The sequence below is a fragment of the Solanum pennellii genome, chromosome 10, assembly GCF_001406875.1.
Source record: "Solanum pennellii chromosome 10, SPENNV200".
Classification (NCBI taxonomy): Eukaryota; Viridiplantae; Streptophyta; class Magnoliopsida; order Solanales; family Solanaceae; genus Solanum; species Solanum pennellii.
The window spans coordinates 82,147,673-82,171,274 of NC_028646.1; the positions used below are offsets into that span (position 1 = coordinate 82,147,673).

General features: G+C 31.6%; 3 protein-coding genes across 9 annotated transcripts; 2 read left to right on the forward strand and 1 right to left on the reverse strand.

Moving 5' to 3' along the window:
• Positions 1–1,608: 1,608 nt before the first annotated feature.
• LOC107001936 (transcription factor MYB113-like) lies at positions 1,609–3,083 on the forward strand. The gene is made up of 3 exons (XM_015199888.2): positions 1,609–1,759; positions 2,153–2,282; positions 2,444–3,083. Exons 1-3 carry the CDS (start codon positions 1,636–1,638, stop codon positions 2,988–2,990), a joined length of 801 nt encoding a protein of 266 aa, XP_015055374.1. The 5' UTR covers positions 1,609–1,635; the 3' UTR covers positions 2,991–3,083.
• Positions 3,084–8,098: 5,015 nt separating this feature from the next.
• On the forward strand, positions 8,099–9,802 carry LOC114074199 (transcription factor MYB113-like). Its single transcript, XM_027912078.1, has one exon. It carries the CDS (start codon positions 8,984–8,986, stop codon positions 9,545–9,547), a length of 564 nt encoding a protein of 187 aa, XP_027767879.1. The 5' UTR covers positions 8,099–8,983; the 3' UTR covers positions 9,548–9,802.
• LOC107032400 (ras-related protein RABC2a-like) lies at positions 9,661–22,756 on the reverse strand. 7 transcript variants are annotated; one of them, XM_027912073.1, is made up of 15 exons: positions 22,677–22,756; positions 19,907–21,265; positions 17,841–18,008; positions 17,358–17,523; positions 16,718–16,828; positions 15,644–15,831; positions 14,146–14,303; positions 12,812–12,977; positions 12,244–12,302; positions 11,101–11,313; positions 10,693–10,761; positions 10,492–10,557; positions 10,232–10,353; positions 10,010–10,138; positions 9,661–9,906 (listed from the first exon to the last, which is right to left on the reverse strand). In XM_027912073.1, exons 2-15 carry the CDS (start codon positions 21,151–21,153, stop codon positions 9,790–9,792), a joined length of 2,979 nt encoding a protein of 992 aa, XP_027767874.1. In that variant the 5' UTR covers positions 21,154–21,265; positions 22,677–22,756; the 3' UTR covers positions 9,661–9,789. The 7 variants fall into 7 exon arrangements, with proteins under 7 accessions (XP_027767874.1, XP_015089480.1, XP_027767875.1 ...); XM_015233994.2 differs by having other exon boundaries at positions 12,163–12,302; XM_027912074.1 differs by lacking the exon at positions 16,718–16,828 and having other exon boundaries at positions 12,163–12,302.
• Positions 22,757–23,602: the final 846 nt, after the last annotated feature.

Below are 23,602 nucleotides of genomic sequence, written 5' to 3' on the forward strand. Positions count from 1 at the left end.
TTTCAAATATTGTTTTAATGCATAAGCAATATGACTAAACAAAAACATAACTACCATATATACATAATCTACCATTACTTTTAAAATTTTTTATCTAGCATAACTATACTTGAAGTTCTATTAAAATTTTACCTAAATTTTTTGTTTCATTTTATGCGAATCGATAAAAATTTAGAATCAATCGAGTTCTTTATATGTTTTTAAAAATATTTTAAATTGTTAATTATTAGAATTTTATATTATATTTATCAGTTTCAAATAATATACGGTATTTCCTCAATCTCATTTTTATGTGTCATGGATTAAAAATTGAGAGTCAAGTGAACTTCTTAATTATTAAATATTCTATGTTGCTAATTATTGTAACTTACCTATAACATTCTTAAGAAATATTTAAATATATAATTATTTTTTTAAAACAAGATAAATAAGTTAAATTTTAAAAATATAAAGATTTTATAAATACTCTAAGCTAGAAATAAACATGTCAATAAAGAAATGTCTGTTTCTAGCTACTTCTATAATGATCAAATTATTCTACTTCTATAATGATCAAATTATTCTAGTCTAAAAAGCAATCACGTGGACAGATTTATTTAAGCCACTTTTATATAGTAGTAATAAGGTAATGTAATGTAATTTATTTATAATTTATTATTTATTATTATTTTTTTAATTAGAATACTAATTTATATTTTTCAAAAAATACTTTTAATCATTTATGTATTTTTTCACTTCATTTTAAAATCATTATTTCGCCCATCAAATGCAACTGAACTTGTATTTGAAATCTGAAAAACATCTAATAACTCTTCTTTTTCTTTTTTATTTTTATCTTCTTTTTTTTCGCAAAAGTTTTTTTCCATTCAAATTATATTTAATGTTTAAATATGCTTCAGCATTTTAGAAAGAGTATATTCAAACAGTTAAACATATTTTGTTAAAATTATAATCATCGCCACACTCCGTCTTCAAACTTCAATGTTTAAATTTTTTTTTAATTAAAATAACATATAATAGCCCATATATATGATCTAATTTATGACATTATATTATTATCTATTTTGCAAAATCAGAGGAACCATTAAGAAAGATTACGGCACATTTGGTTGATTACAATCCATCCACGTCCCTTCTATACTTTACTATTATTCTTAATCTCTATATAGATCAAGATTTTCACTCATTTTGTATAACAAATTTGTAGAAAGAGCAAAAAAAAAAAAACACCACCAAAGTACAAAAGGGTTTCTAAAAGGTCTTTTTTCTATATAGTTGTGTTTTTAGTATTATTTCGTTATCATCCCCTTGTTTTAACTTTACTTTCTTTCCTCTTTTATTCTAGTTAGGTAATTCTTTCATTTTAATATTTCACTTCACATTATAAAAATCATAGTTTAATATGTAAGATTATAAAATTTTGAAGTGTTTTGAATTTAGGGATAGAGTTATTAGCATGGATACATGTTCGATTGAATTCAATATATTTTATTAAAATAATGTATGTATGTTAATAAATTTATTAATATATACAAATATTATATTATTTTTAATTAAAATCGTTATTGTAGGCCTTAAACTCAATAGTTGCTTTTGGTTTTGGAATTATTTGCAGTATTTGTGACTTAATATATCATGAATATTGCCAAGACATTGGGAGTGAGAAAAGGTTCATGGACTGAAGAAGAAGATATTCTTTTGAGGAAATGTATTGACAAGTATGGAGAAGGAAAGTGGCATCTTGTTCCTTTTAGAGCTGGTAAAGCAAAATTAAGATTTTAATTTTATGAATTTTAAATTTTATGATAATAATTAAGTTTTAAATTTATGTAGATTTTAAGTAATAATTTGTTAATGCAAAAATACTATTTAGGCAAAATCTATTAGATTATACAAAATTTCCTTTTTAAGAAAAGAGAAACTTAACCTTTTGTTGTGATAGTGGCGTCCGAACCTATAACTCTAGCATGAATAGCATTTCACGCCTCCTTTTTTATTATTGAATCGTAAATCAATTTTGTTAGGAGTTTACAAGTGAATATATATATATATTTGGTTAATTTTTTTAGTTCATATACAATATTTACGAAAAAATTACTGGGTTCGTTCAACCCACAAATCCTCACTTACTATTTCATGCGAATATATGCAGGTCTAAATAGATGTCGAAAGAGTTGTAGACTGAGGTGGTTGAATTATCTAAGGCCACATATCAAGAGAGGTGACTTTGCTCTGGATGAAATAGATCTCATTTTGAGACTTCACAAGCTTCTAGGCAATAGGCAAGTTAGAAATTTCGTTAAAAAATATTCAAAAATTATTGAATATATATATTCATGAAAAGTAATTTTTGACATATAAATTTACGTACATACTAGTCTCTCGGATATATTATAGTAAGTTGTCTTTGATGCCATATTTTTTATTATTTTTTTTTGTTTAGATGGTCACTTATTGCTGGGAGACTTCCGGGAAGAACAGCAAACGATGTGAAAAACTATTGGAACACACACCTACACAAGAAGTTATTAATAACTCCTCCTCAGATACAAGAGAATAAGTACAATAATACCCTCAAGATTATCACTAAAAGCACTATCCTACGACCACGACCACGGCCAGGACCTCGACCTCGAACCTTCTCAAGTGAAAATAATATTTCTTGGTGCACTAACAATAGTATGATCACAAACACATTAGACAAAGATGACGAACAAAGCAACAAAGAAATCGCAGTAAATATTTGTGAGAAGCCAACAAGAGAAACACCGTCGTCGTCGTCTATAGACGATGATGGAGTTAAATGGTGGACAAATTTACTGGAAAATTGGAAAGAATTTGAGGAAGAAGCAACAGCAGTACTGAACTTTGAGGAAGAAAATAAGTTGTTACCAAATTTGTTGTATGAGGAACATAATTCAACAACCATGCAACATGGAGAAAATGATGACTTTTCAGTTGATATTGACCTATGGAATCTATTTAATTAGTTTTATAAAATTAAAGACATATAATTAATGGTATTGTAGTACCACTTGTACTAGCATTACATTATATTTTCTATTTCTATTTCTTTTTATTATATAAGAGACAGTTATGCAGCAGCATGTTTTGACAAAAAAAATATTTTTAATTTTATTTTGATTCAATTATTGTTTAATTTTTTTTTGAAATTATGAGAAAAAAATTTAAAAAATTATTTATTTTGTTCTACTTTAATTTAATTAGTGTATAACTTTTTCAAAATTATGAAATTTCATTTTAGCTATGACATTTAATTTTAAATTCAAGACTTCACATTGAAGCAGACACGTCTCCGTCAACGTACCTTCTAGCTTCAGCGTGTTTCAGAAAAAAAATTACTTCTTTTTTTCTACTTTAATTTAATTAGTATACAATTTTTTCAAAATTATGGAATCCGTTTTAGCTATGACTTCTAGTTTTGAATTCATATTCTTTAGTTATTGCCTTATTATTTTGAATTTCGGTAATATTTATTTTTATCTTGTAACTACTTTGAGTAAAAAATCAATATTGATGACAAAAAATATTTCAATTATGAACATTTTAATGGATCTCTTCACAATAAATTTACAAAAAAACAAAAAGTAATTAACAATTAAAATATCTAAAAATTATATTTAAATTTAATCATCTTTCTAAATTTTACCTATCTCACATAAATTAAAATAAAAAAATACTAAAATATTGAATCAGTCCAAGCACGGACACATGTGTCCAGTTGTTATCTAAGTAGGGTCTATATTTTACTGTTTTCATATTAGAGTTTTAAGTTATTAAATATAAATTTTGTGTGAGAGTATTTAGCTACACCTATAGCAAATGCAATCATAAGTTAGTACATGATTTCTCTATGCATGTGATCTAAAGCAAACTTTATAAATAGGTTTTAGATTCTTTTTCTAGTTGATAGATATAAATGGTATAGTAATGATATATTTAGTGTAATTTTATTAGTGAGAAGAGAGAATAGAGCATATGTACGCAAATTTTATGAAGTAAGAATATATAAAAAAATAATTTCAAAGAGAAAATATAATATAAAATTAGAATAATAAAATATAGATCAAGAATCTAAAAATTTAATATAATGATATTAAAATAATGTTGCGTTAAATTTGATAAGTTGATATAATAATATTTAAGTGTTGACTTAGCTTGTTTCGGGGCTTGAAATTGAAGAGGACTCCAAAAAGACAAATTTATCTTTTAGTAAATGAAAAATAATAGATTTTTGCATATTACATAAGATTTGACTGTTTGAGTTTCAAGAATAAGATAACAGAATTAGTGAAAGGGAATGATATATGTAAATATAAAAATAATAATATAAGTCTAGTTTAATCGTCACGATATAAATAAAAGAAACAAAATAAATAGCGTAATAAAGAAAAATACAATTAACTGGAAACTATTCCATTTCTCATTATTAAAATAATTCTTACATTCTCAGTAACTCTCTCCGCCTACATGAAAAAGCGAAAGCCTTCTAAAAATTGTCATTACTTTAGTTATAATTAGGTAGGTCTCTCCTCCTAATTATCGAAAGTAATTGTTTACATAAATGTTTATGATTTTTATAAAATGATTTTGTGATGGAGTGGATTTGGGTGAGGATTCGCTTGATGAAGATGAGGAAGATAATATATTGAACATTTGTTTTGATAGAGTGGTTAAGGAAGAGGATATATCACTTAGGTAACAAAGAAGTGGAAGTAACAAAAGCAAAAAGAAGACATATGGAAGACAACATAGTTGGGATGATAAAATAATTGAGGAGTTTGTTCCAAGACACCTAGCGATGCGACAGGTAAAGCAAACCATTTGACAGTATCAATATGTTCATTTAGATCCAAAAATCCATGAAGAAGGTATGAAGCATCATGTGTTGTTGGATAGGTTTGAAGAAGAAGACAAGACAAAAATGCTTCAAGTTACTTTTGATGGACAATCAATCTTTTTTTGATTCATGCTTTAGTAATAGAAAGTTTATGGCTGGTAACTCAATTTTTTCTTGATTGACATATATTTACATTATTTAATCATCCTCATTTGTAATATCATCGTAAAGTATTATAAACTCTGTGATGATCAGAAAATACTTAGTTCTCTAGCTCTTATTTTATTCATGCTTGTTAGGTAGCAGAAGTAGGTACACTTTACTAGGATTAGTAAGGTAAGGCCTAGCCCCCCTTGTCCCTATTGATATTTTTTATGTTTAATAAAATGGTAAATTTGTTATTAAAAATACTACTAATAATAATAATAAGTGTACATTAGGCCTTGGAGAAAATATACTTTTTTTATGTACTATGTGTTGTTTTGCTTTTTGTGCTGTTCAATCATCTCTACTTACCATTCAAAGATGAGATGATGGTAAGTGTATGTTATTTTAATATCTTATAGTCATATATATGATTTATTTGTTTATATTGCATGGTTTAGATTTTAAGTTATTAAATATATTTGTTATATTAAGATTTAAATACTTATTTGATTTAAATAGATCTTGATTATTAAAACCTTAAATAAAAGCTAAATATGATTAAGATAAATTTTGTATGGATAAATTTTACTACCACTCCACCAATTACTACTGTGGATCTTATTATGGTGGAATATGGGTGCACGTGGTGGTTTCATGGACAGAAAAGGTTCCAATCTCTAATAGGTAGCCTTCAAGAAATATCTCCAAAACATGTATAATATGTGAATACTATATGATCGTTTGGTTGAGAACAAGTTATTTTTAATTATTTTGAGGTTAGTTATCCTGCGATAACTTATCTCATCTTGTATATGGGATAACTTATCTCATCACTATTATATAAATGGAGAAATAAGTTTTTTTAAACACGTCAACTAAACTAGATATCAAACTTTTATCTCAGGACTATATATTTTTTTCCCTCATACTAATTGATCCCATGTATAAATAGTGAGTATATATATATGCATATTTTATACACATAAGGATGCATATTCTATACAATAATGATACAGATTTTTCAGAAGATGTGTTGAAAAACAGTTTTTTGTTTGAACTCTCATCAAGGAAGTTGAGTGATTCCTAGAGCAATTGCTCTAATTAACTACTTATAAAAAAAAATAAAAAAAAAGGAAGCTACTTTTGACTTATTTTGATTTTTTTTTCTTCTTAGCCACACAAAAGGAGGCAAGAAGGAAACCTAAAAAGTGTTGCACTCCAAAGACGTATATGCATGGTGACGGAGGCAAATTTTTTATTAAGGGGTTTAAATATGAAAAGTAAACACTAAGAAAAGTTAAAAGGGATTTAACATTTGTATATATATAAAAAGTAATTTTAATTATATATTAATAATATACCATAAGTTATAGTTGAAATAAAAATATATTCATTATTAAAGTGTGGATATTTCGTTATTTTAAAAGAGATTCAAGTTTAGTGTGACATAATCTTCACTCTGGTACTAGTAGTATAACTCTTGACTTGTCTACTCAAAAAAATAACAGTCCAATAACGCCGTATAAGTACTCAAATAATTTTAAATTAATTAAAAAGTCCAAAAACTTCACCCAATAAATAACTATTTAAACACTCGACATAAGAAAAAAAAAGCATCCTTTATACAGGTGAGCATTTCTTTCATCTAGTAAATGAGAGAGTAGTGCGATATATGTAGTATGGTTACAATATTTAAAATTTAATGGGGTAAATAATTAAGTGGTGTAGGCATATATTAGTGGTTATATAAGTTACACCAAAAAATTATGTCTTCTTTCACCGCTAATTTATTCAATTTAATATTTATTTTAGCATTAAGATGCAATATACATCAACAGAAAATTTAAATAATATGCATAAAAATATTATTGAGAATAGAATTAAAAAAAAAATTAAAATTCAAAATCATTTCTCCACCATAATGCTTTCTAAGGCACGTTACAAACCACATATTGATTTTTTATAAAGTACAGAAATTTTATATAATCGAAGACTAGTTACATTCTATTTCAAAAGTTTGTTCAATTATAACAATATTGAATTTTTTATTACTATTGAATACATTTCTTGAATGTCCACTACATTGTAAATGATATGTTGCTTAATTGTAGGATTATATCCAGGAGGGAATGAATATATTCGAGCTATAACTTTTTAGAGATTGTGATATCGATTTTGTAATTTTTAAAATAGTAGAAAATTTTAGAAATTGTGATATCTATAAATTTTCCTTTAAAATTTTCAATGTCAAACAAGCCCTCCCGAGTCTGTTTATCTGACAACATTATGTGAATAAGACAAAAAAACTTGAGTTATCATTTTTATGATCGAGATAAGTTGATGTCTGACCATTATACCAAAAAAATTCCAAGAACCTAGCTAGTAGAGGGAGGATGGTAGGTATAATGCTATTTATTGCTCCCTTAGTTTAAGAATGACCTTCTTTTCTTTTTAGTCTGCTAAAAAAAGAATGGCCTTTTTTTTCGGTAACATTTTAATATCAGCTTTCACGTGATATGTTTAGCGTCACAAGATCAAAAGACAATTTTGTACATTTAACCTAACTTTAATTTAAAATTACAAGAAACAAAAGTCTTCTTTATACTCTTAAACTCCATATCAAGTCAAACCAGATCATTCTTTGTGAAATTGAGGGAGTACTACGTGTGACATTTTGCATGAAAGGCTCTCGTGATTAGTGTCCCTTCAATAAGTCCAGTGTGCCTGCCCTATATAAAGAGCCTCAAATATGACTTACAAAATATTGTGGAAATTAAAGAACAAGTTATATAATTACCAGCAGGCCAACAGCTTGTGAAAGGTCCTCTCTAGTTGTCATATTTTATTATTATACTGTTATTGTTCCAATTATTTTATTACTGTTATTGTTCCAATTATTTTATGTATGTATATATATCTTGCTTTTTATATTTGATTTCAACATTTTATCCTTTTGTATAAGATCATAATAATCAAATGACATTTTCAAAATAGGAAAAGGGTATTTCAAATTTTTTCAACTAACGAGAAATAGAATAAATTTGTCATTTATTTGATCTTAAATATTCTCTTGTTGTTAGATGGGCTGACTCAAATTTGCCACTGAAATATGATAAGTAACCTCTAATTGATTATTGTGATCTCAAATATACTATTATCGTTAAAATACTTGTTTAGATTTACCTCTCAAGTCACTTTTTACTTTGTCAAATATAAATTGTTACTTTTAAAAATTGTAGAGGAAGAATTAGCGCGAGAAATATTGGAGGAGAGATGATTAGACAAGATATAAGACTGGTTTTAGTTTATCAAGGACATGATCTTATATATAGAAGGGTGTGAAGGACATATATAGATTAGATAGAAGGTTAATAGGTTATAGTGTGTTGTCTTGTTGTTCGTTCATATTAATAGTCGTAATATTGCTCCTGTAATTTCTTATCCTCCGATTTTTATTACTATCTATTATTTCTCGTAGTTCATATTGTTATTATCTATCGATTCCTGTACTTCATTTCCATCATATGCAGTGTGAAACATATAATGAATACTCCTATGTGCACATCATTGGGAGTAGGAAAGGTTCGTGGACTGAACAAGAAGATTTTCACTTGAGAAAATGCATTAAAAATATGGTGAAGGAAAGTGGAATCTTGTTCCTTCTAGAGCTGGTAATTAAACGTTATAATAATACTGCTATTTTCCGATTTATCATTCTTTCTTTCTTAAATTTTATGTTAATACATGCGAGTCTAAATAGATGTCGGAAAAGCTGTAGACTGAGATGGCTAAATTATCTGCAGCCACATATCAAGAGAGGTGACTTTGAACCAGATGAAGTGGATTTAATTTTGACGCTTCATTAGCTCTTAGGCAACAGGCAATTAATTAGTACTTTATAATGTTTAATACTTTAATCTCATATATATTAGTTACACTCGATTACATAAATTACATTACTACGTATTATATAACATGTCCGTTCATGCGGTACTATATGTTGTAAAATGTGTAACCATATCATCTAAAGATTATGTTATTTCGTGTAGGTGGTCACTTATTGCTGGTAGACTTCAGGGAAGGACAACAAACGATATAAAAAACTACTGGATTACTCGTCTTCTAAGGAAGTTAAATACTAATATTACGAAAAATGAAATAATAAAACCTCAACCTCGAACGGTATCATCAAATGCAAAGAATGTTTCTTTGTGCAACAACAAAAGTATGATCACAAACACATTAGATAAAAATGATGAACAACGCAACAAAGAAATCGTAGTAAATATTTGTGAGAAGCCAACGGGAGAAACAACAACATTGCCATCGTCTATAGACGATGACAGAGTTGAATGGTGGACAAGTTTACTGGAAAATTGTAATGAAATTGAGGATGAAGAAGCAGTAGTATTGAGCTTTGAAGAAGAAACTAAGTTATTATCAAATTTGTTGCATGACGAAAATAATAATTCACCAATCATGCTACAAGGAGAAAGTGATGGTTGGGATATTGACTTATTATGGGATCTGCTTAATTAATGTCATTAATATCTCTATTAAAGACTATTTATAATCAATGATATTGTGTACTGTCTGATGAGTCCTGTTATTGTCCCTCATTTTCTCTGTAACTGGTAATTTTGTATACTCAGTAACTTGAAGTTGTGTCATTTTATATTATATAGAACGTAATATTTACATGTTTGATCAAGAGTTGATGTGTAAACATATAAGCATTCCTTTGATATATCTGTTCGCGTTTGGTCCTAGTTCGGAGAGTTTCATGAACAACAACTACTTAGCGACTGTGTTGTTTGTTGTTTTTGTTGTTTCTGTATCAATATATTTTTCTTCCCTGGAACAGATCCTTCTTCCAGAAGACTAGGCACCTCCATTATCTAGTTAAGTTGTCCATTAAGAAGATCAATAAAAAGGCGAACATTGAATGTAACATCTCTGTTGAATTGTACAGTGAGTAAAGGGAATACAGCACATACGTACCTTTAACGTGAGCTCTTCAAAGCATTGCTCTACATTTGCGCGAGTTTTAGCACTACATTCGAGAAATAAACTTCCAAGCTCTTTTGCTAGAGCAACACCTTCCTCCCTGCGAACAACCCTCTCAGATTCCTGAAATTCCATATCAATTAATCAATCTCCGTAGTGACTTTAAGCATACAAAGAATATATACACAAGCATATTCATTCTTGCAGAAAACTTACTCTGTCAACTTTGTTTCCGACTAACATCTTAACACAATCCTCATTAGTACAATAAAGCTCCACTTCTTTTGCCCACACATCAGACAGGTTTGTGAATGTATCTCTCCTTGTCACATCATAAACTGTGATTTACAGTAATGTTTATCCGATATTATAAACACAGATACGAAAACACAAATGAAAAATTCAGACGAAACATAGTAATAGCACAAGAAAATAAATCCGGAAAAAAATGACCCTCTATCAGTCATATGACATACCAAGAATGATCCCCTGAGCACCTCTGAAGTAGGAGCTTGTCAATGTCCTGAACTTCTCCTGTCCAGCTGTAGAAGATATGTTAAAAGATTACAACCTGGCATTAAATCTTCAATACAACTGGAAAAAAAAAACACCTCGAAAAGTATTAGGACGTACTTCACAGTTAGTCTTAGCTGTTACGGAATACAGAAAAATCTTACCTGTGTCCCAAATGGTAAGCTTCAATCTTTTCCCACCAACAGTGAGCGTCTTGATCTTAAAATCGACACCTAGTCGATCAATGAAACGTTCAATTCAGATGCTTAAAAGTAACGGCTACTAATCCAGCAAAATCCACAATAATGCAACCATAGGATGCAGAGTGATTAGTTTTTCGATAGAATTATTTTTTCAAGAAAAAACAAATTACATAGCTAAGAGAAAGGGCAGCCCGATGCACTCTAGATATTACAAAGAGCTAGAGAGCCTAAATTATTGACAATTGGATTAAGATAAGTTTAAATGATCAATGCTCATCTTCCAGAGGATTCCTATAACTAACTCCAACTTAGCTTAAACTAAAACATACATCTAGTAATATAATTGTTGTTGGATGAAGATGAATATACCAATGGTAGGTGTAATATCGTCAACAGCATTAGAAATGAAACTGAGGAGCAAGCTGCTCTTCCCTACTCCTGAATCACCGATTAATAAGATCTTAAACGACAGATCATAGCTGCTGCTGTTCTGCATGGCCGTTGATGATCCTATTCTCTTTCTCCCTCGATCAATGAAAAACTTACTCTCTCTAGCTCCACCGAGAAAGATGCAATAAAATCCTATGACATATCATTCACCCTTTAATATATATACAGAGAGAAGAGAGAAAAAAATGGGTGGCTGAAGAGTAAGAACAATGTCATTGCAAGTTATGCTTATTCTTTTCCCTTTCTTCTACTTCCTTTCATTCCTGGAGTGGCATTGAGGTAAATATAGAGTGTATTAAGGGGTCAGGCTCCACCAACAAATATTACCACTTTTTAAAATGCTAAGCAAACTTTAGGCAATATTTTAAAATTGATTTGAACTTCTAACTATATGGTAATTTTTTTTAATATGAAAATATCTTGGATTGATGGCTGAAATCCGTTTCAAATCAAGGTCCTCTATACTGAATTGAAATTCTAGTAGCTATAAGCCTATAACAATATTAATACCAGTAATAGTCTAATTTATGATTACGAGGATTCTCATCTGAATACTAATAACACAGGGAATCCAGAAAACATTGTGTTGGTGGTATCTTCATAATAGAAAACGGAAGTATAAGATGAAGAAATGTTATGGCAGTAAAGAAAAGTATTGTAGCCAGAAGAGTTCAAATTTATTTTCTTCAAAAAAAAATTGAAAATCACTATGTACATAATCCGTCTTGCGTATTCTCACTTAACGCTAACAGTAGATATTTATCTGCTAACTACAAAACAAATCATGGGACTAATCCCTGTTTGAGGTTAAGTATGAGGTGTAAACGACAATGTACAAACTCTTCTAATTTACTAAAGAACGTGCAGGAAACACCTTTCGGATGAACTGTAAAAAACGCTGCGAGTAAAATGTTGGTTCCACAGCAGATATGGACATAGAATCAAACAGAACTGATTTGTGTGCATGTTCTATTTTCTTACGTAGATTGTATTCTTGCAATATGTCAATGATGCCGACATACAATACAACATCGTATACTTCAAGAAACATTCGTGTATCACCTTTCCCGGGTATATGATCTGCCCTTGCAGGCATATTCACTCCAAGCTGAATCTGGAGCCTGTTTAGGGACATGAAAGACGTGACTTTTAGAATATATATCAACAAAAACAGTAAACTAAAATCGTACAAACTAATCAAGATTATAGTCTACACGCGAAATACTGACTTCCTTAAGGTCGTATAAGATTCATGAGCTTGCATTCTGGCTATAGGGATGGAGACAGGTAAGGCCGAAAATTGCATTGTTTATACATAGTTAAAATTATTTTTTATGTATCCGCCCTTCGGGTTCTTCGTGTGCTTACTTCTTCATCTACTGAACCCCCCTTAGTGAAAATCCTGGCTTTGCCATTGACTGGCTCAACTTGTAAGTTTTGTGTTAACTACAGTCTTTTGAGTGGCACGGAACTCCTAATAAACAGTAGTATTCATACTTAAACATACTCGCTGCACTGTGGTTCTAGTAACCTACTGAGTCCTGCAGTACATTGTCTTAGCATGGTTCTCTGAGTGTGCTTAGAATGCACCACAAAAGGAAAGTAGCACGTTCAAGCTTTTTGAAAATACCTTGCTGTCCCAGGGAGGAGGAGATCCACTTCCTTGTCACCACCAGTGGCAGATGATGTTCGCAATCGTCTGCCTCTGACATGAGAACCCACTACTACACAATTATCATCTGCACCACGAGGGACTAAAACAAGGCCTTGGGGTAATATTTCATCCTCTAGAGACTCTGTAATTTACAAAAGAAGAAAAAGTTCAGAAATAGCGATCAGTTCTAGAGGCAAATCCATGATTTTTAGTTTGTGTTCTGGACCATAATCCTTCCTTTTTTGTTTTACTGGGTTCTGGATAAATGATTCATACATAGTAAATGAAATGTTTATACAAAAACAAAGCTAGAGCCAAAGCTATTGGGTTCTATCGAACCCGTAAGTATAAAGGTGGCTCCACCCCTGGTGATCGTGCGCCCTCACAAATTAGAAAGGGAGATCAGTAATATACATTAAAGAAACTATTATGCTTTCTGCCCCATAAAAAAATTACAAAGAACTCCCAGTATTGATACGAAACTTCTGGATTGTATAAATACATCTAGTATTGATATATACAAAGTATGCACAAGCTACATTTAACACACAAAAGAGCCTTAAAACTCTGGTCTATTACTAGAACGCTGAAGTCGATGACAAATTCACTGTACAATGTAAATTCTTTTCCTGTTCTGATGCCTATGTCACATACTTGTTTGGACGTTTTCTTAAAGAACAGGAGAGGTATTTCACATCCATTTCTAAATAATTTGATGGCTTTACAATTATAATGTGTCCCACTGTGACCTGCAGTTAAGATCTGTGTGCCCAACTTCTATAGAAATGGCATGAGCTAGATGGAAAAGTTCAAAAATTTGAAACCACTGAAGTTCATCGAAAATCAGAGTCAATAGAAGTAAGGTTCTAACATGGGCTTCCATTGCTAGTTATCTCACATTTTTGGTTACAAAGGTCCCAAAAATGATTGATAGCATAACAATATAATAACTCCTAAGCCTGTTTATTAGTGAAAATTAAAGGGCACTCACCTTTGCCTAAATGTTGAAAGAAATGTTCACTAGTCCGCTGGCTGTTCCATAGTCTTTCAATATTTCTAACTCGTCCATACTCAGCAAACAACCAATTCAGAAAGTTTGTCTATTTTGTACTCTGGAATTTATTCTTTGAGATTAGATTGGTGTTCAGGGCTCTCGTAAATAAGTATTATCTAGACTTTACTGCTGTTCAGATCTTCTGGACCAGTTATAAATTATAGTTACCAGATATCAATTTACCCGGTTTCACGGTGATAAGCCTCAGAGTTGTTCAACCACATAATTACTTATAATCTTTCAGAAACAAACCTACCATCATCTGCAACAATTCCCAATCCTTCTGTTGTTGTACATCCACTGCACGAGATGGGAGATCGTAGATGCTGGGGTGCTCTATAATGAACACCTAACAAGAGGCTGTAATCCATTATGTGCTGCTGCTCCAAAAATTTGCTGTCAATCTCAATCTGCCTGTACAGGTACATGGATGTCAACAAACAAAACGAGAGCATTTAAAAGGATTTTCATTGAAATGAAAAAAGCAAACATTATTTCAAATCACTTATCGAACTATTTCAACTTTCAGTATATTGTTTAACACATTAATTGTATACTTATTACCATAGGAACTTGAATGAGTTCATATAGATTTATCATTTTGGTGTGAAGTATGTGACCATATAAAAGTGAAGACTGTCAGATGATCTCTGGAAGCCACTATTTTTTTATTCCAGGTTAAAGTACCAGATGTGTTAATGAACTCGAAACTTTACTGTGTTTCTTAAACTTGAAGAAATTTGCAAGAATGCATAAATCAGCAAGGGGTTGAAAAGTTAAGGAACTGCTTCACAGGGAAGGGTGGAGCGGGTTGAGATTTTTGCAGGTTAAGCCAACCCCCAACCCATCATCCTTATTAACATAGAGGCTCTAGAGAAGTCAGGGATCATCAAGCATAAAAGAGAAATACTCTCGAAAAGTTTTTGAATGCAAGTGGTAACTGATTACAGGTAAAGCACTAATAGATCCATGTTCTCTAAACCATCTTATTAAACATGCAGAAATACAAGAACTAGCCACCTCCATCTTAGAAGAATGGAGAAAACAGCAAGAAAAACATTCATTATTTGCAAATATTTGGTATGAGCGAAGCCGGAACTTTCCACCATATTTGATCAGATGAATGATGCAAAACTGTTACTAAAGAATACGGCCTATTTCAAAAAACTGTCACTAAAGCATACAGCTACTATAGTGGCTTAGAAATACTGATAGCCTAATGCAAGGAAATAGAAAATGTCAGAACTAGCAAGTCATGGAATTATTCAACTAACTGCAATTCATTAGTTTTTCCTCTGTTCCAAAAATAATTGTTTCAACTATCAAAAGGCCTCAAAAGTATCATGCTACTGACGGGCATTAATTGAAGGGCTAACTGAACCACCTTGTGCAGTACAGCAATGTTACCAGAAAAGCATGACTGGTGCTGTTCAAATCCTTGGATATCTAACTGCACAAAGTACTTCGTATTTTAAATGCTAAATAACTAAAGGACTAGATCAAACTTAAGAATGAAATTTTGTTCAAGCTAGAAAAAGATTTTAAGAAACAAGAAGTCCTTTTTACTTACATTCCACCAATTTTTTTAAAAAAAAGATTCGAAGGAAGGAAGAAGTCCTAGCATATGAACATTCGCTAACTAAACAAGAAGCCCTATGGAAGATCTATGTACAAATAAGAAGAAAAGAAAAGGTTCAGTGCATAAACATCAGAGAAAATACATGCAAAATACGGAATACTTTACCAAGACTCACTTTAGTAAAGCTTCACGCCAAGAAGGCTCTAGATAAAAGCAGTAGTTCAAATCTAGATCCTTGAGAATTGTGTTCTCGTCAATTTCGACCTTATTTGCAGATCGTCCAAGTGAGGAACCTTTAAGATCAAATCTTCGGTGGATTCTTAACTCTGTGCAGAACATATTTCCCATTACTACAAAGCGTAACTGCAAATGTAATTGAAAAGAAAAAGAGTTAAGCTTTTTATATGCAAGAATCTACACATTCTTTCTTCAAATGAGATCATGCACATTAAAAAAGTGTTCTGGAACCATACCACCAAATGAAAAAGACATGGAGAAAAATGATACTCCATCTCATAATGGTTGTATATGTGTTCAACATATTGAATTAACTTGCAGATTATAGTAATGATAATGAAGCTGAAGCATATGGTGATATAACATTTGCACATCAAATTTTAAAATTTGAGTAGTTTATATTGTGAAAGCTGTATAGAAACGGAATGGTGCCAAACATTTTGGGACATCCAAAATGGAAGGAGAGTTAGTGTGCTTGAGATGTATGATCAAAGTACAAAAAAAAAAGTGAACAAATCATTATATATTAAGATGAATGATCAATCATAAAAAGACAGAAAAATGAAAGAAAGAAACAATACAAAGCAAAAGCAAAAAACTCATTCTGCGTTCACATTAAATTGGTTTATACATTTAGCATAATAACGTAGATGGTTTAGTTCTTCCTTTTGACAAGTATAAAACATATACTTTCACAAATTTTACTCAGATAAACATATGAGTTGGTTATAATTAAATATCTCAACATGTAAGTATGTACATATAAATTTAAAGTTTTTCAGATGTGTTATATGATATTTCATGATTAGTCATTTTTTGTTTCTATGATAAATCAACATCTTACTTAAATTTGTAACAGAAGTTTATGAAATTTTGTTTTCATTATTAAAGAGTACACATATTTGGTGTAATATAACTTCTTAAGTTATCCTAACTTTATGTTACTCGGTTTGAGGAAACTCACAAGTAAAAGAAGGGAATGATGAAATAATTTGAATGTCTAAATTTATACCATTTGTCCTCTCGAGGGCTTTATCATGTGAAGACCAAAGAATTTAGTGATGAGAGTATTCTCATATGTCTTGACATGACGATGATAATTTGGAAGCATTCGCAGAAGAACCTACATGTAAAAAGTGCACGTAATAAGAATGATTACCAACCCACTAATTGGAGAAGTTCTCTTTTTCATATACCTAACTTAAAAGTATCAGAGGATTGCTGATAAATTAGTCAGAGATTTAAAAAAAGAGTTGTTTTGAGAAGTTAACTACATTGTAAGCACTATTTCAGTGCTGCTATGCAATAAATTACGTATCAAAACAAAGACTTTATAGCTATAACAAGAACAAGAAAACATGCCAAGCATTAGCCCGGAAGGATAGCTCTTCAAGAAGCATGTTGAAATAGAAGAAAGCAGAAATTCCAGATTCGATTTTTCCAAGGCAATCTAACGAGATAAATGAAACTTTCGGAATGAGGAAGTAGTTCGATTATCCCTATCTCTATCTCTTAAATAATCTTTTCCAACTACATGTAGATGTGTTCCCTGAACTGAACAATCATGACCAACACCCTGGTAAAATAGTTTAAGAGGCGGACTGTGATACATCAAAGCATGAGATTTAATCATTTAAGCTAACATAGCATACCTTAACTTCTGACTTCCGTAATGTCTTAATCATGAAACGACCATCTTGAGACAGGAAAAACACACTGCCACTTTTCCCAGGAGAAGAAAGTTCTCTAAGTGCATCATTTCCACAGATGGACATCATGTAGTCAGCAGTATCAATCTTGAACAATTCCCTAAGATTCCTACAAGAAGGTAAATTCATTCCACTTACTCCACACATGCATATAAATGAAGAAACAAAATACTAATAATTAGTTCGACTTCTAAGACACCATCTGTTGCACCTAGAAAATGAATATATGAAGGGATACAAGTGGTTGGCTCAGTTGATCAGTTATTCAAATAAAAATGTTGTATGATTATGCTAAGGGCTTGTATGCGTCCCCTTCGGGGTCAACTACGCCATGTTACGTCTAGGGGGTAACCCCGGTCGTGAAAAAAAACAATGGAATCACAAATTGCAATTGATTTTGAAGGTAGAAGATGGTAAATGACAAACCTGAAAACAACTGGACGATAATCTTTCCATTTGAAATCTTCTGATTGATGAGAAGGTGTCAATCGAGATCCTTTTTTTGGAAAATAAATCCGAGAGCACGCACAGGCACCAAAATCAGAAGCTCCCACTTCTCGCCTTTGTCGCGGTGTAACTTTCCCCACGCTGTATCTGGTCATATTTCAAAACTTCTCAAAATGAGTAAACTAGAAGCTTAACCGGTCATAAAGTTTCATATACGATAAACAGAAGGACAGTAACTATTTGTCCGGTATGATTGTCTTTATTTGAACCTCACAGTCACATATGGAGCATGGTGTCTGTTATGTTCAAATATTTGACGGGAGTTACCAAAAACTATCAGTGAACCAATTTCAAGCTGTGATTACAAAGATAGGAAAAGAGAAGAACGTAACTGAAAGAACATCACTGCACTATGTCTCTTTTGCTTATATGGACTGAAAGAACCAGTGAACTTTTCAATATAGTGAGAGTATTAAAGGATCGTTTTTGTTTCATTTATACTTTTGTGTAAAGAGAGAATCTCTGCTTGTATAAATAGATTGGATGACTTGTTATATGAGGGTGCTGAGACGCAAAACATGTTTGAATATATTTTAATAATCAACCTGGTACATTCATAATGAAATTGAGAGGTACAATATTAGCGCACTTGGCGCAATTGAGTCAAAAGAACTTCATAAGCAACATTACAGTGCATGTCTAAAACATGTGCTGAATTGCAGTGAAGACTTTAGTGGTAGACAAACCTCACCTTCATTTGTTTGCGCAGCATTTTAGGAGAAATCAAGGCAAAAGCAAATAAAACTGTCGACATGGTTAACCTCTTCATATAACAAATGGGTCCTACTGATAAACAAGTCTTCACATCCAATACTATTCTATTCGCACTTCAGGAATAACACAGAAATTATAGATGGGATAAAAAGGCTTTTACAAACTCCACTGACATAAGATGTTTCTATCATCAATTTACATTCTAGTTTTCTCTAAGACTTGCCCTTTGTTCAATTTACTATTATCTGATTAATTACGTAGTATGCTCCTGCTTCCAATAGACATCTTTCGAGAAAAGTGTATGTAAACATTTCTTAGGAAAAAATATTGTGCAAAAAGAAAAAAATATCTGGATTTATGTAGTTTTTCTGAAGATTTTTGAGTGTTTGGTGGAATTAAGAAAAAATTCTTTTTTGAAAACACACCAAAATCACTTCTTCAAAAAACAGCTTTATGAAAGAATTTTTTTGCAAAACGTCTTGAAGAAACTTCAACAAATAAGCGTTTCTGGAAAAAAGAATGTTACAAGATCTCAGAAAAGTAATGACAAACAAATTCCACCTAAATGGAGGTGACCAAAATACCAACCATGATCAACCTCGTTAACATAATCCTCTGACCCTTTGAGTTTAGGAACTTGTTATTCTGTTTTTCGCCTATGATATATTTTACCTTTTTTAAAGTCTTAATATGAAATAAATATCAAAAGAAACTACACTTTTTTTTACTGAATGGTATTCCTTCATTTTTCCATGATTACATGATACAATTTAACAACTTTCAGCATCTAACTCAGAAATCCAGTAGATAGCACTTTGTGGAGATGCAACCGTCCTTTGACTTGCAAAGACATAACTTCGCGAAGATGCAAACTTCTTTTTTAGTTGCCATGATACCAAGGACTTCCATCCTTCCTCCAAGTCATAGTGATTTACAGAAAAATAAGAATCATAGCAGGCAATTCTAATGGTCCTTCCAAGTATTCAAGTAAATCGTAAGACGAAACCATGACTGTTAACTACTTCATTTCCAACTCAATATCAAATTCAACTCTCTCCTTTTTCCTTTTTCTTTTCGTTTTTTGTTAACTACCTTAGCTAAAGAAGATAGTGGAAATAAACTTAGAAAGGGACTAGTATTATAGCATTGCTTAAGTAGTTTGACAAACAAAAAGGAATTAACAAAAAAACAGCACCAACAAAGTCCAGCTAAAGTCAATCTGCTGCAAACATGAGAGAAAAACAAACTTTGAGCAGATGTAAGTAGTGCACCTGATACCAAGCTGCAAACTAAGCATTACATTGTAACGCCTATGACCCTTAATAATTGCTTCACCTGGCCCCTTCGACTCCCTCACAAGTTTCCTTTGTCTCCTTTTTGCTGCTGTTCTAGCTGGTGAGAATCGATCATTTAGGACAACCTCACTGATTAGTACACCTTGCATGTATTCTCTTTCTAAAATTGGAGTATTCATATCGTTCCCAGTGTCAACACCATCTATATCATTTCCAATTACCTTCTCAATAGCTACTTCAAGACTCCATCGTCTTTCCAGAGTAACATTAGTGGGATGTGACTGTTCAAGATTTGATATGTCCCCCTTTGAAAGCCTATCATATGAATATCTTGAGGATCCTTTGTTTCCACTTACTTTAACATTTCCTGTATCTACTGAAGAGGAGGGAGAAATATGCGAGACTCGTTTTTGTTTTCTCAAATCTGGCAGTAATCCTTGTTTTCTCAAAGCATTGAGGTAAAATTCCTGGCCAGCCGTAAGTCTGCTACCGCTAGGATAAAATGTTCCCTTTCCATCTTTTAGTCCATGTGTCCATGTTCCAATATAACAGCCACCATCTCTCCAAGTATATGCACCAGGACCGTGCATCATGCCATTTAACCAGCTTCCTTCATATGAATCTCCATTGATCCAAGTGAGAGTTCCTTTTCCAGATAACGTCCCTCCCTTCATATTACCCACGTAGACATTACCATTCGCCCATTTATACTTACCAGGTCCTTCAGGGGTTCCTCTAATCCAGGACCCTTCGAAAAAATCTCCATTGGGATACACTTGATACCCTAAACCATGTTTGAGGTTGAACCGCCAGCGTCCCCTATAAGTCACTTTATCAGGTGCAATATGCATTCCCTCACCATGCATATAGCCACCTGAAAACTCACCATCATATACAGCACCAGTAGACCATTCTAGTTTCCCATGCCCGTGCCTCATTCCATGTCTCCACTCACCCTCATACCGACTACCATCAGACCAGACATACTTTCCTGAACCCTCAGGTATTTTTCCCAGCAGAGATCCAGAATACGAGTCCCCATTTGGTAAGAAGAGATCCCTAATTCTAAAGCTGGCGCTTTCAGAAGTATGATTGACTTCACTGTTTGTCCATTTACTAGAGCGGTTATTTTCATTAATTGACACAGGGTCGAGAGACTTTGTTCTATCTGACAAAGAAAGTGTTTTTCCAATGCTATCAACAATGGCCACAGAGCCAGACATGCAAAATTCCAAGAAGTTTCAGGTTAATATTATATGGAGAGGACAAGATTCCCTCACTAGCTAAAGCACACACCCAGTATAAAATGATTTCATGAATTCCCCCTGCTTTGACCTGAAAGAAAGAAAAGCAGAGTAGTTGAACTCATTGATAGACATATTTGACCTATAGAACAAAACAACAAAGTAAAATAAGGGGAAAAAATTTAATTCTTTCTCAGTCCACAAATAAGAATAGGAAGCCAGACCTCTATTCTAATAGTAGTTGCAGTTTGTTGACTCATTTAAGAAATAATAACCATGAAAGTCATATCCAACACCATATTTACCACAAAAGGTCTATGAATTGAATATTCATGAACAGATGGGTAATACCATTTATCAGATCATATTGACCTCAATAATATGAACAAGGAGAGTATGCCTAATACAGCATCCTAACTTCCAGGAAATTTGTAGTCCCAAATGATGAGCTAACACTATCTTAACGGCCAAGAATCAACACAAATTTTTTATCTTTTTATACGTTAAGCATAAAACTATTAATCATCTCACTTGGAATCCTTATTCTCAAGTCATTACCCCAAACTCCAAAGATGATCCAAATTTACATTTCATATCTACTGGTAGCTCTAAACTGCTGTAGAATTTGCAGAAGAAAAGTGAAACCATAAAGAAACACACACACGAGTCATGATGCCCCCGAAAATACCATTTAAAGGGTGCATCAAACAAATGCCTATCAACTTAAGTCACAGTAATATCAAATACTTTATTCTCCTCCATACAAAAGGAACAAAAAGAAATTGTCTCTTTCGAACAAGATCACACAACCGGTCCCAATTCCAAATAAAGGAGAAGGGTTATGGTAGGCTGACACCCAACGTAAAACTTGCCAATTTACGATGAATCCTCATAATACTAATGGAACAGTGAGTATTCACATAACCGATCCTACTTTGTTTATTTTTGTCAACATTATCATGTTTTATGATAGAGAGAACTGTACAATAGGAATTCACCTTCTCACCATCCTCTTAAATTATGTTAGGAATAACTTACACCCACCTCGACCAATTCTACACGATGCCTGTCACCTTCCACCAGCAACAGATATAACCTGAAACTCCAGAGTTCTCAACCTACTTCATCGACCGCTAGCCCATCATTTCTATTGCTTAAAGCAAACTAACCTCCAATAGACGATCAAAAAGGCAGCTTGCAAACAGTTACACATTAATAATTCAAAATTTCAAAGAGATTTCGCTGCCATCTTTTATCACGCTTTAAGCGAGTTGAATTCAAATTTTTCACGATAAACAAAAGTAAAATTAATCAGTGTACATGGAAAAATATTAAAAATCTGAAAGAGAACGATCTAAACCTCAAAAAGAATTACAAAGCAACAATTTACATTATACAATACAATATTTTTCTATTCGAAAGAGAATAATTAAAAATTATACAGAAACATAACAATCATACACTATATGAATAAAATATATGTTGTAGAGAGAGAATGATACCCTGAAGGACGAGCAATGTAGAGAGAGAAAGAAAGCGGAAATTGGAAGAAGTAAAAAGTTCCTTTCAGTTTCAGTTTATGTTTCGCTTTCTTCATTATATATATGAAATTCGTTTTTTAGCAGACGAGAAAAAAAAAACAGAAAGACAACTTTGCCCATGCAAATACTTTTTTTATTTAATAATAAATAATAATAAAGTAAGAAGAAAATATTATGGTGATGACACGATCATATCAAATTGATCTTTCCATGAAATGAATCTTTTCATCATTATTTAACAATGAATTTAAATGATACGATATAATAAAATTTAAATAACAATCAAAATAAACATTATAATTAAACTAACAATACAATACCGTACGAACGATAACAATTACCATCCAAAGAAGGTGTATGAATAGTGTTTTAGTATTATTTAGAAGGAAATTTGCTGTCCTATTTTGGCACATAAATTATAGGGAAAAGGATAAAAGAAAATTCTCCTCTAGTTAGGTTTATCCTTCGTTATACTATATGATTATTTGTGTTTAGTTGTCATTTTAATGGTTTCCCTAAATCTACCAAATTTATTCAATTTCAACTTAAATTACTGATTTCATTCCAAGCCAGCTCATCTAAATTAATGTAGAATTATTTTATTCTCATTTTGTGTTTCATTATTCTTTTTTGAAGTTCAGTTATAATTTATGTTCGAACCGAAATCTTATTTAGGAGCAAAGTACTTTATTTAATGAAACAGAGAATTCTTCGACTCAAAATAAAATAATAATTACCACTTCATTATTGAAAACTTTAATAAAAATAAATAAACATTGACTACTTTACCATAATTTTCGAGTTACACGAAATTCTTTGTTGCTTGGTGCAAGTATCCAACGAAACTCTTTACTTTAAAGAGACGATTTCTTTCTTAATTACAAGGA

Coding starts and splice junctions, on each gene's coding strand:
- LOC107001936 (XM_015199888.2), top strand. CDS start 1,636: ATGAATATTGCCAAGACATTGGGAGTGAGAAAAGGTTCATGGACTGAA. Junction 1,760..2,152: donor TCTTGTTCCTTTTAGAGCTG/GTAAAGCAAAAT, acceptor GAATATATGCAG/GTCTAAATAGATGTCGAAAG. Junction 2,283..2,443: donor CACAAGCTTCTAGGCAATAG/GCAAGTTAGAAA, acceptor TTTTTTGTTTAG/ATGGTCACTTATTGCTGGGA.
- LOC114074199 (XM_027912078.1), top strand. CDS start 8,984: ATGTCCGTTCATGCGGTACTATATGTTGTAAAATGTGTAACCATATCA.
- LOC107032400 (XM_015233994.2), bottom strand. CDS start 21,153: ATGTCTGGCTCTGTGGCCATTGTTGATAGCATTGGAAAAACACTTTCT. Junction 10,762..11,100: donor CGATATTACACCTACCATTG/GTATATTCATCT, acceptor TTGATCGACTAG/GTGTCGATTTTAAGATCAAG. Junction 10,354..10,491: donor TGCTCAGGGGATCATTCTTG/GTATGTCATATG, acceptor TGTAAATCACAG/TTTATGATGTGACAAGGAGA.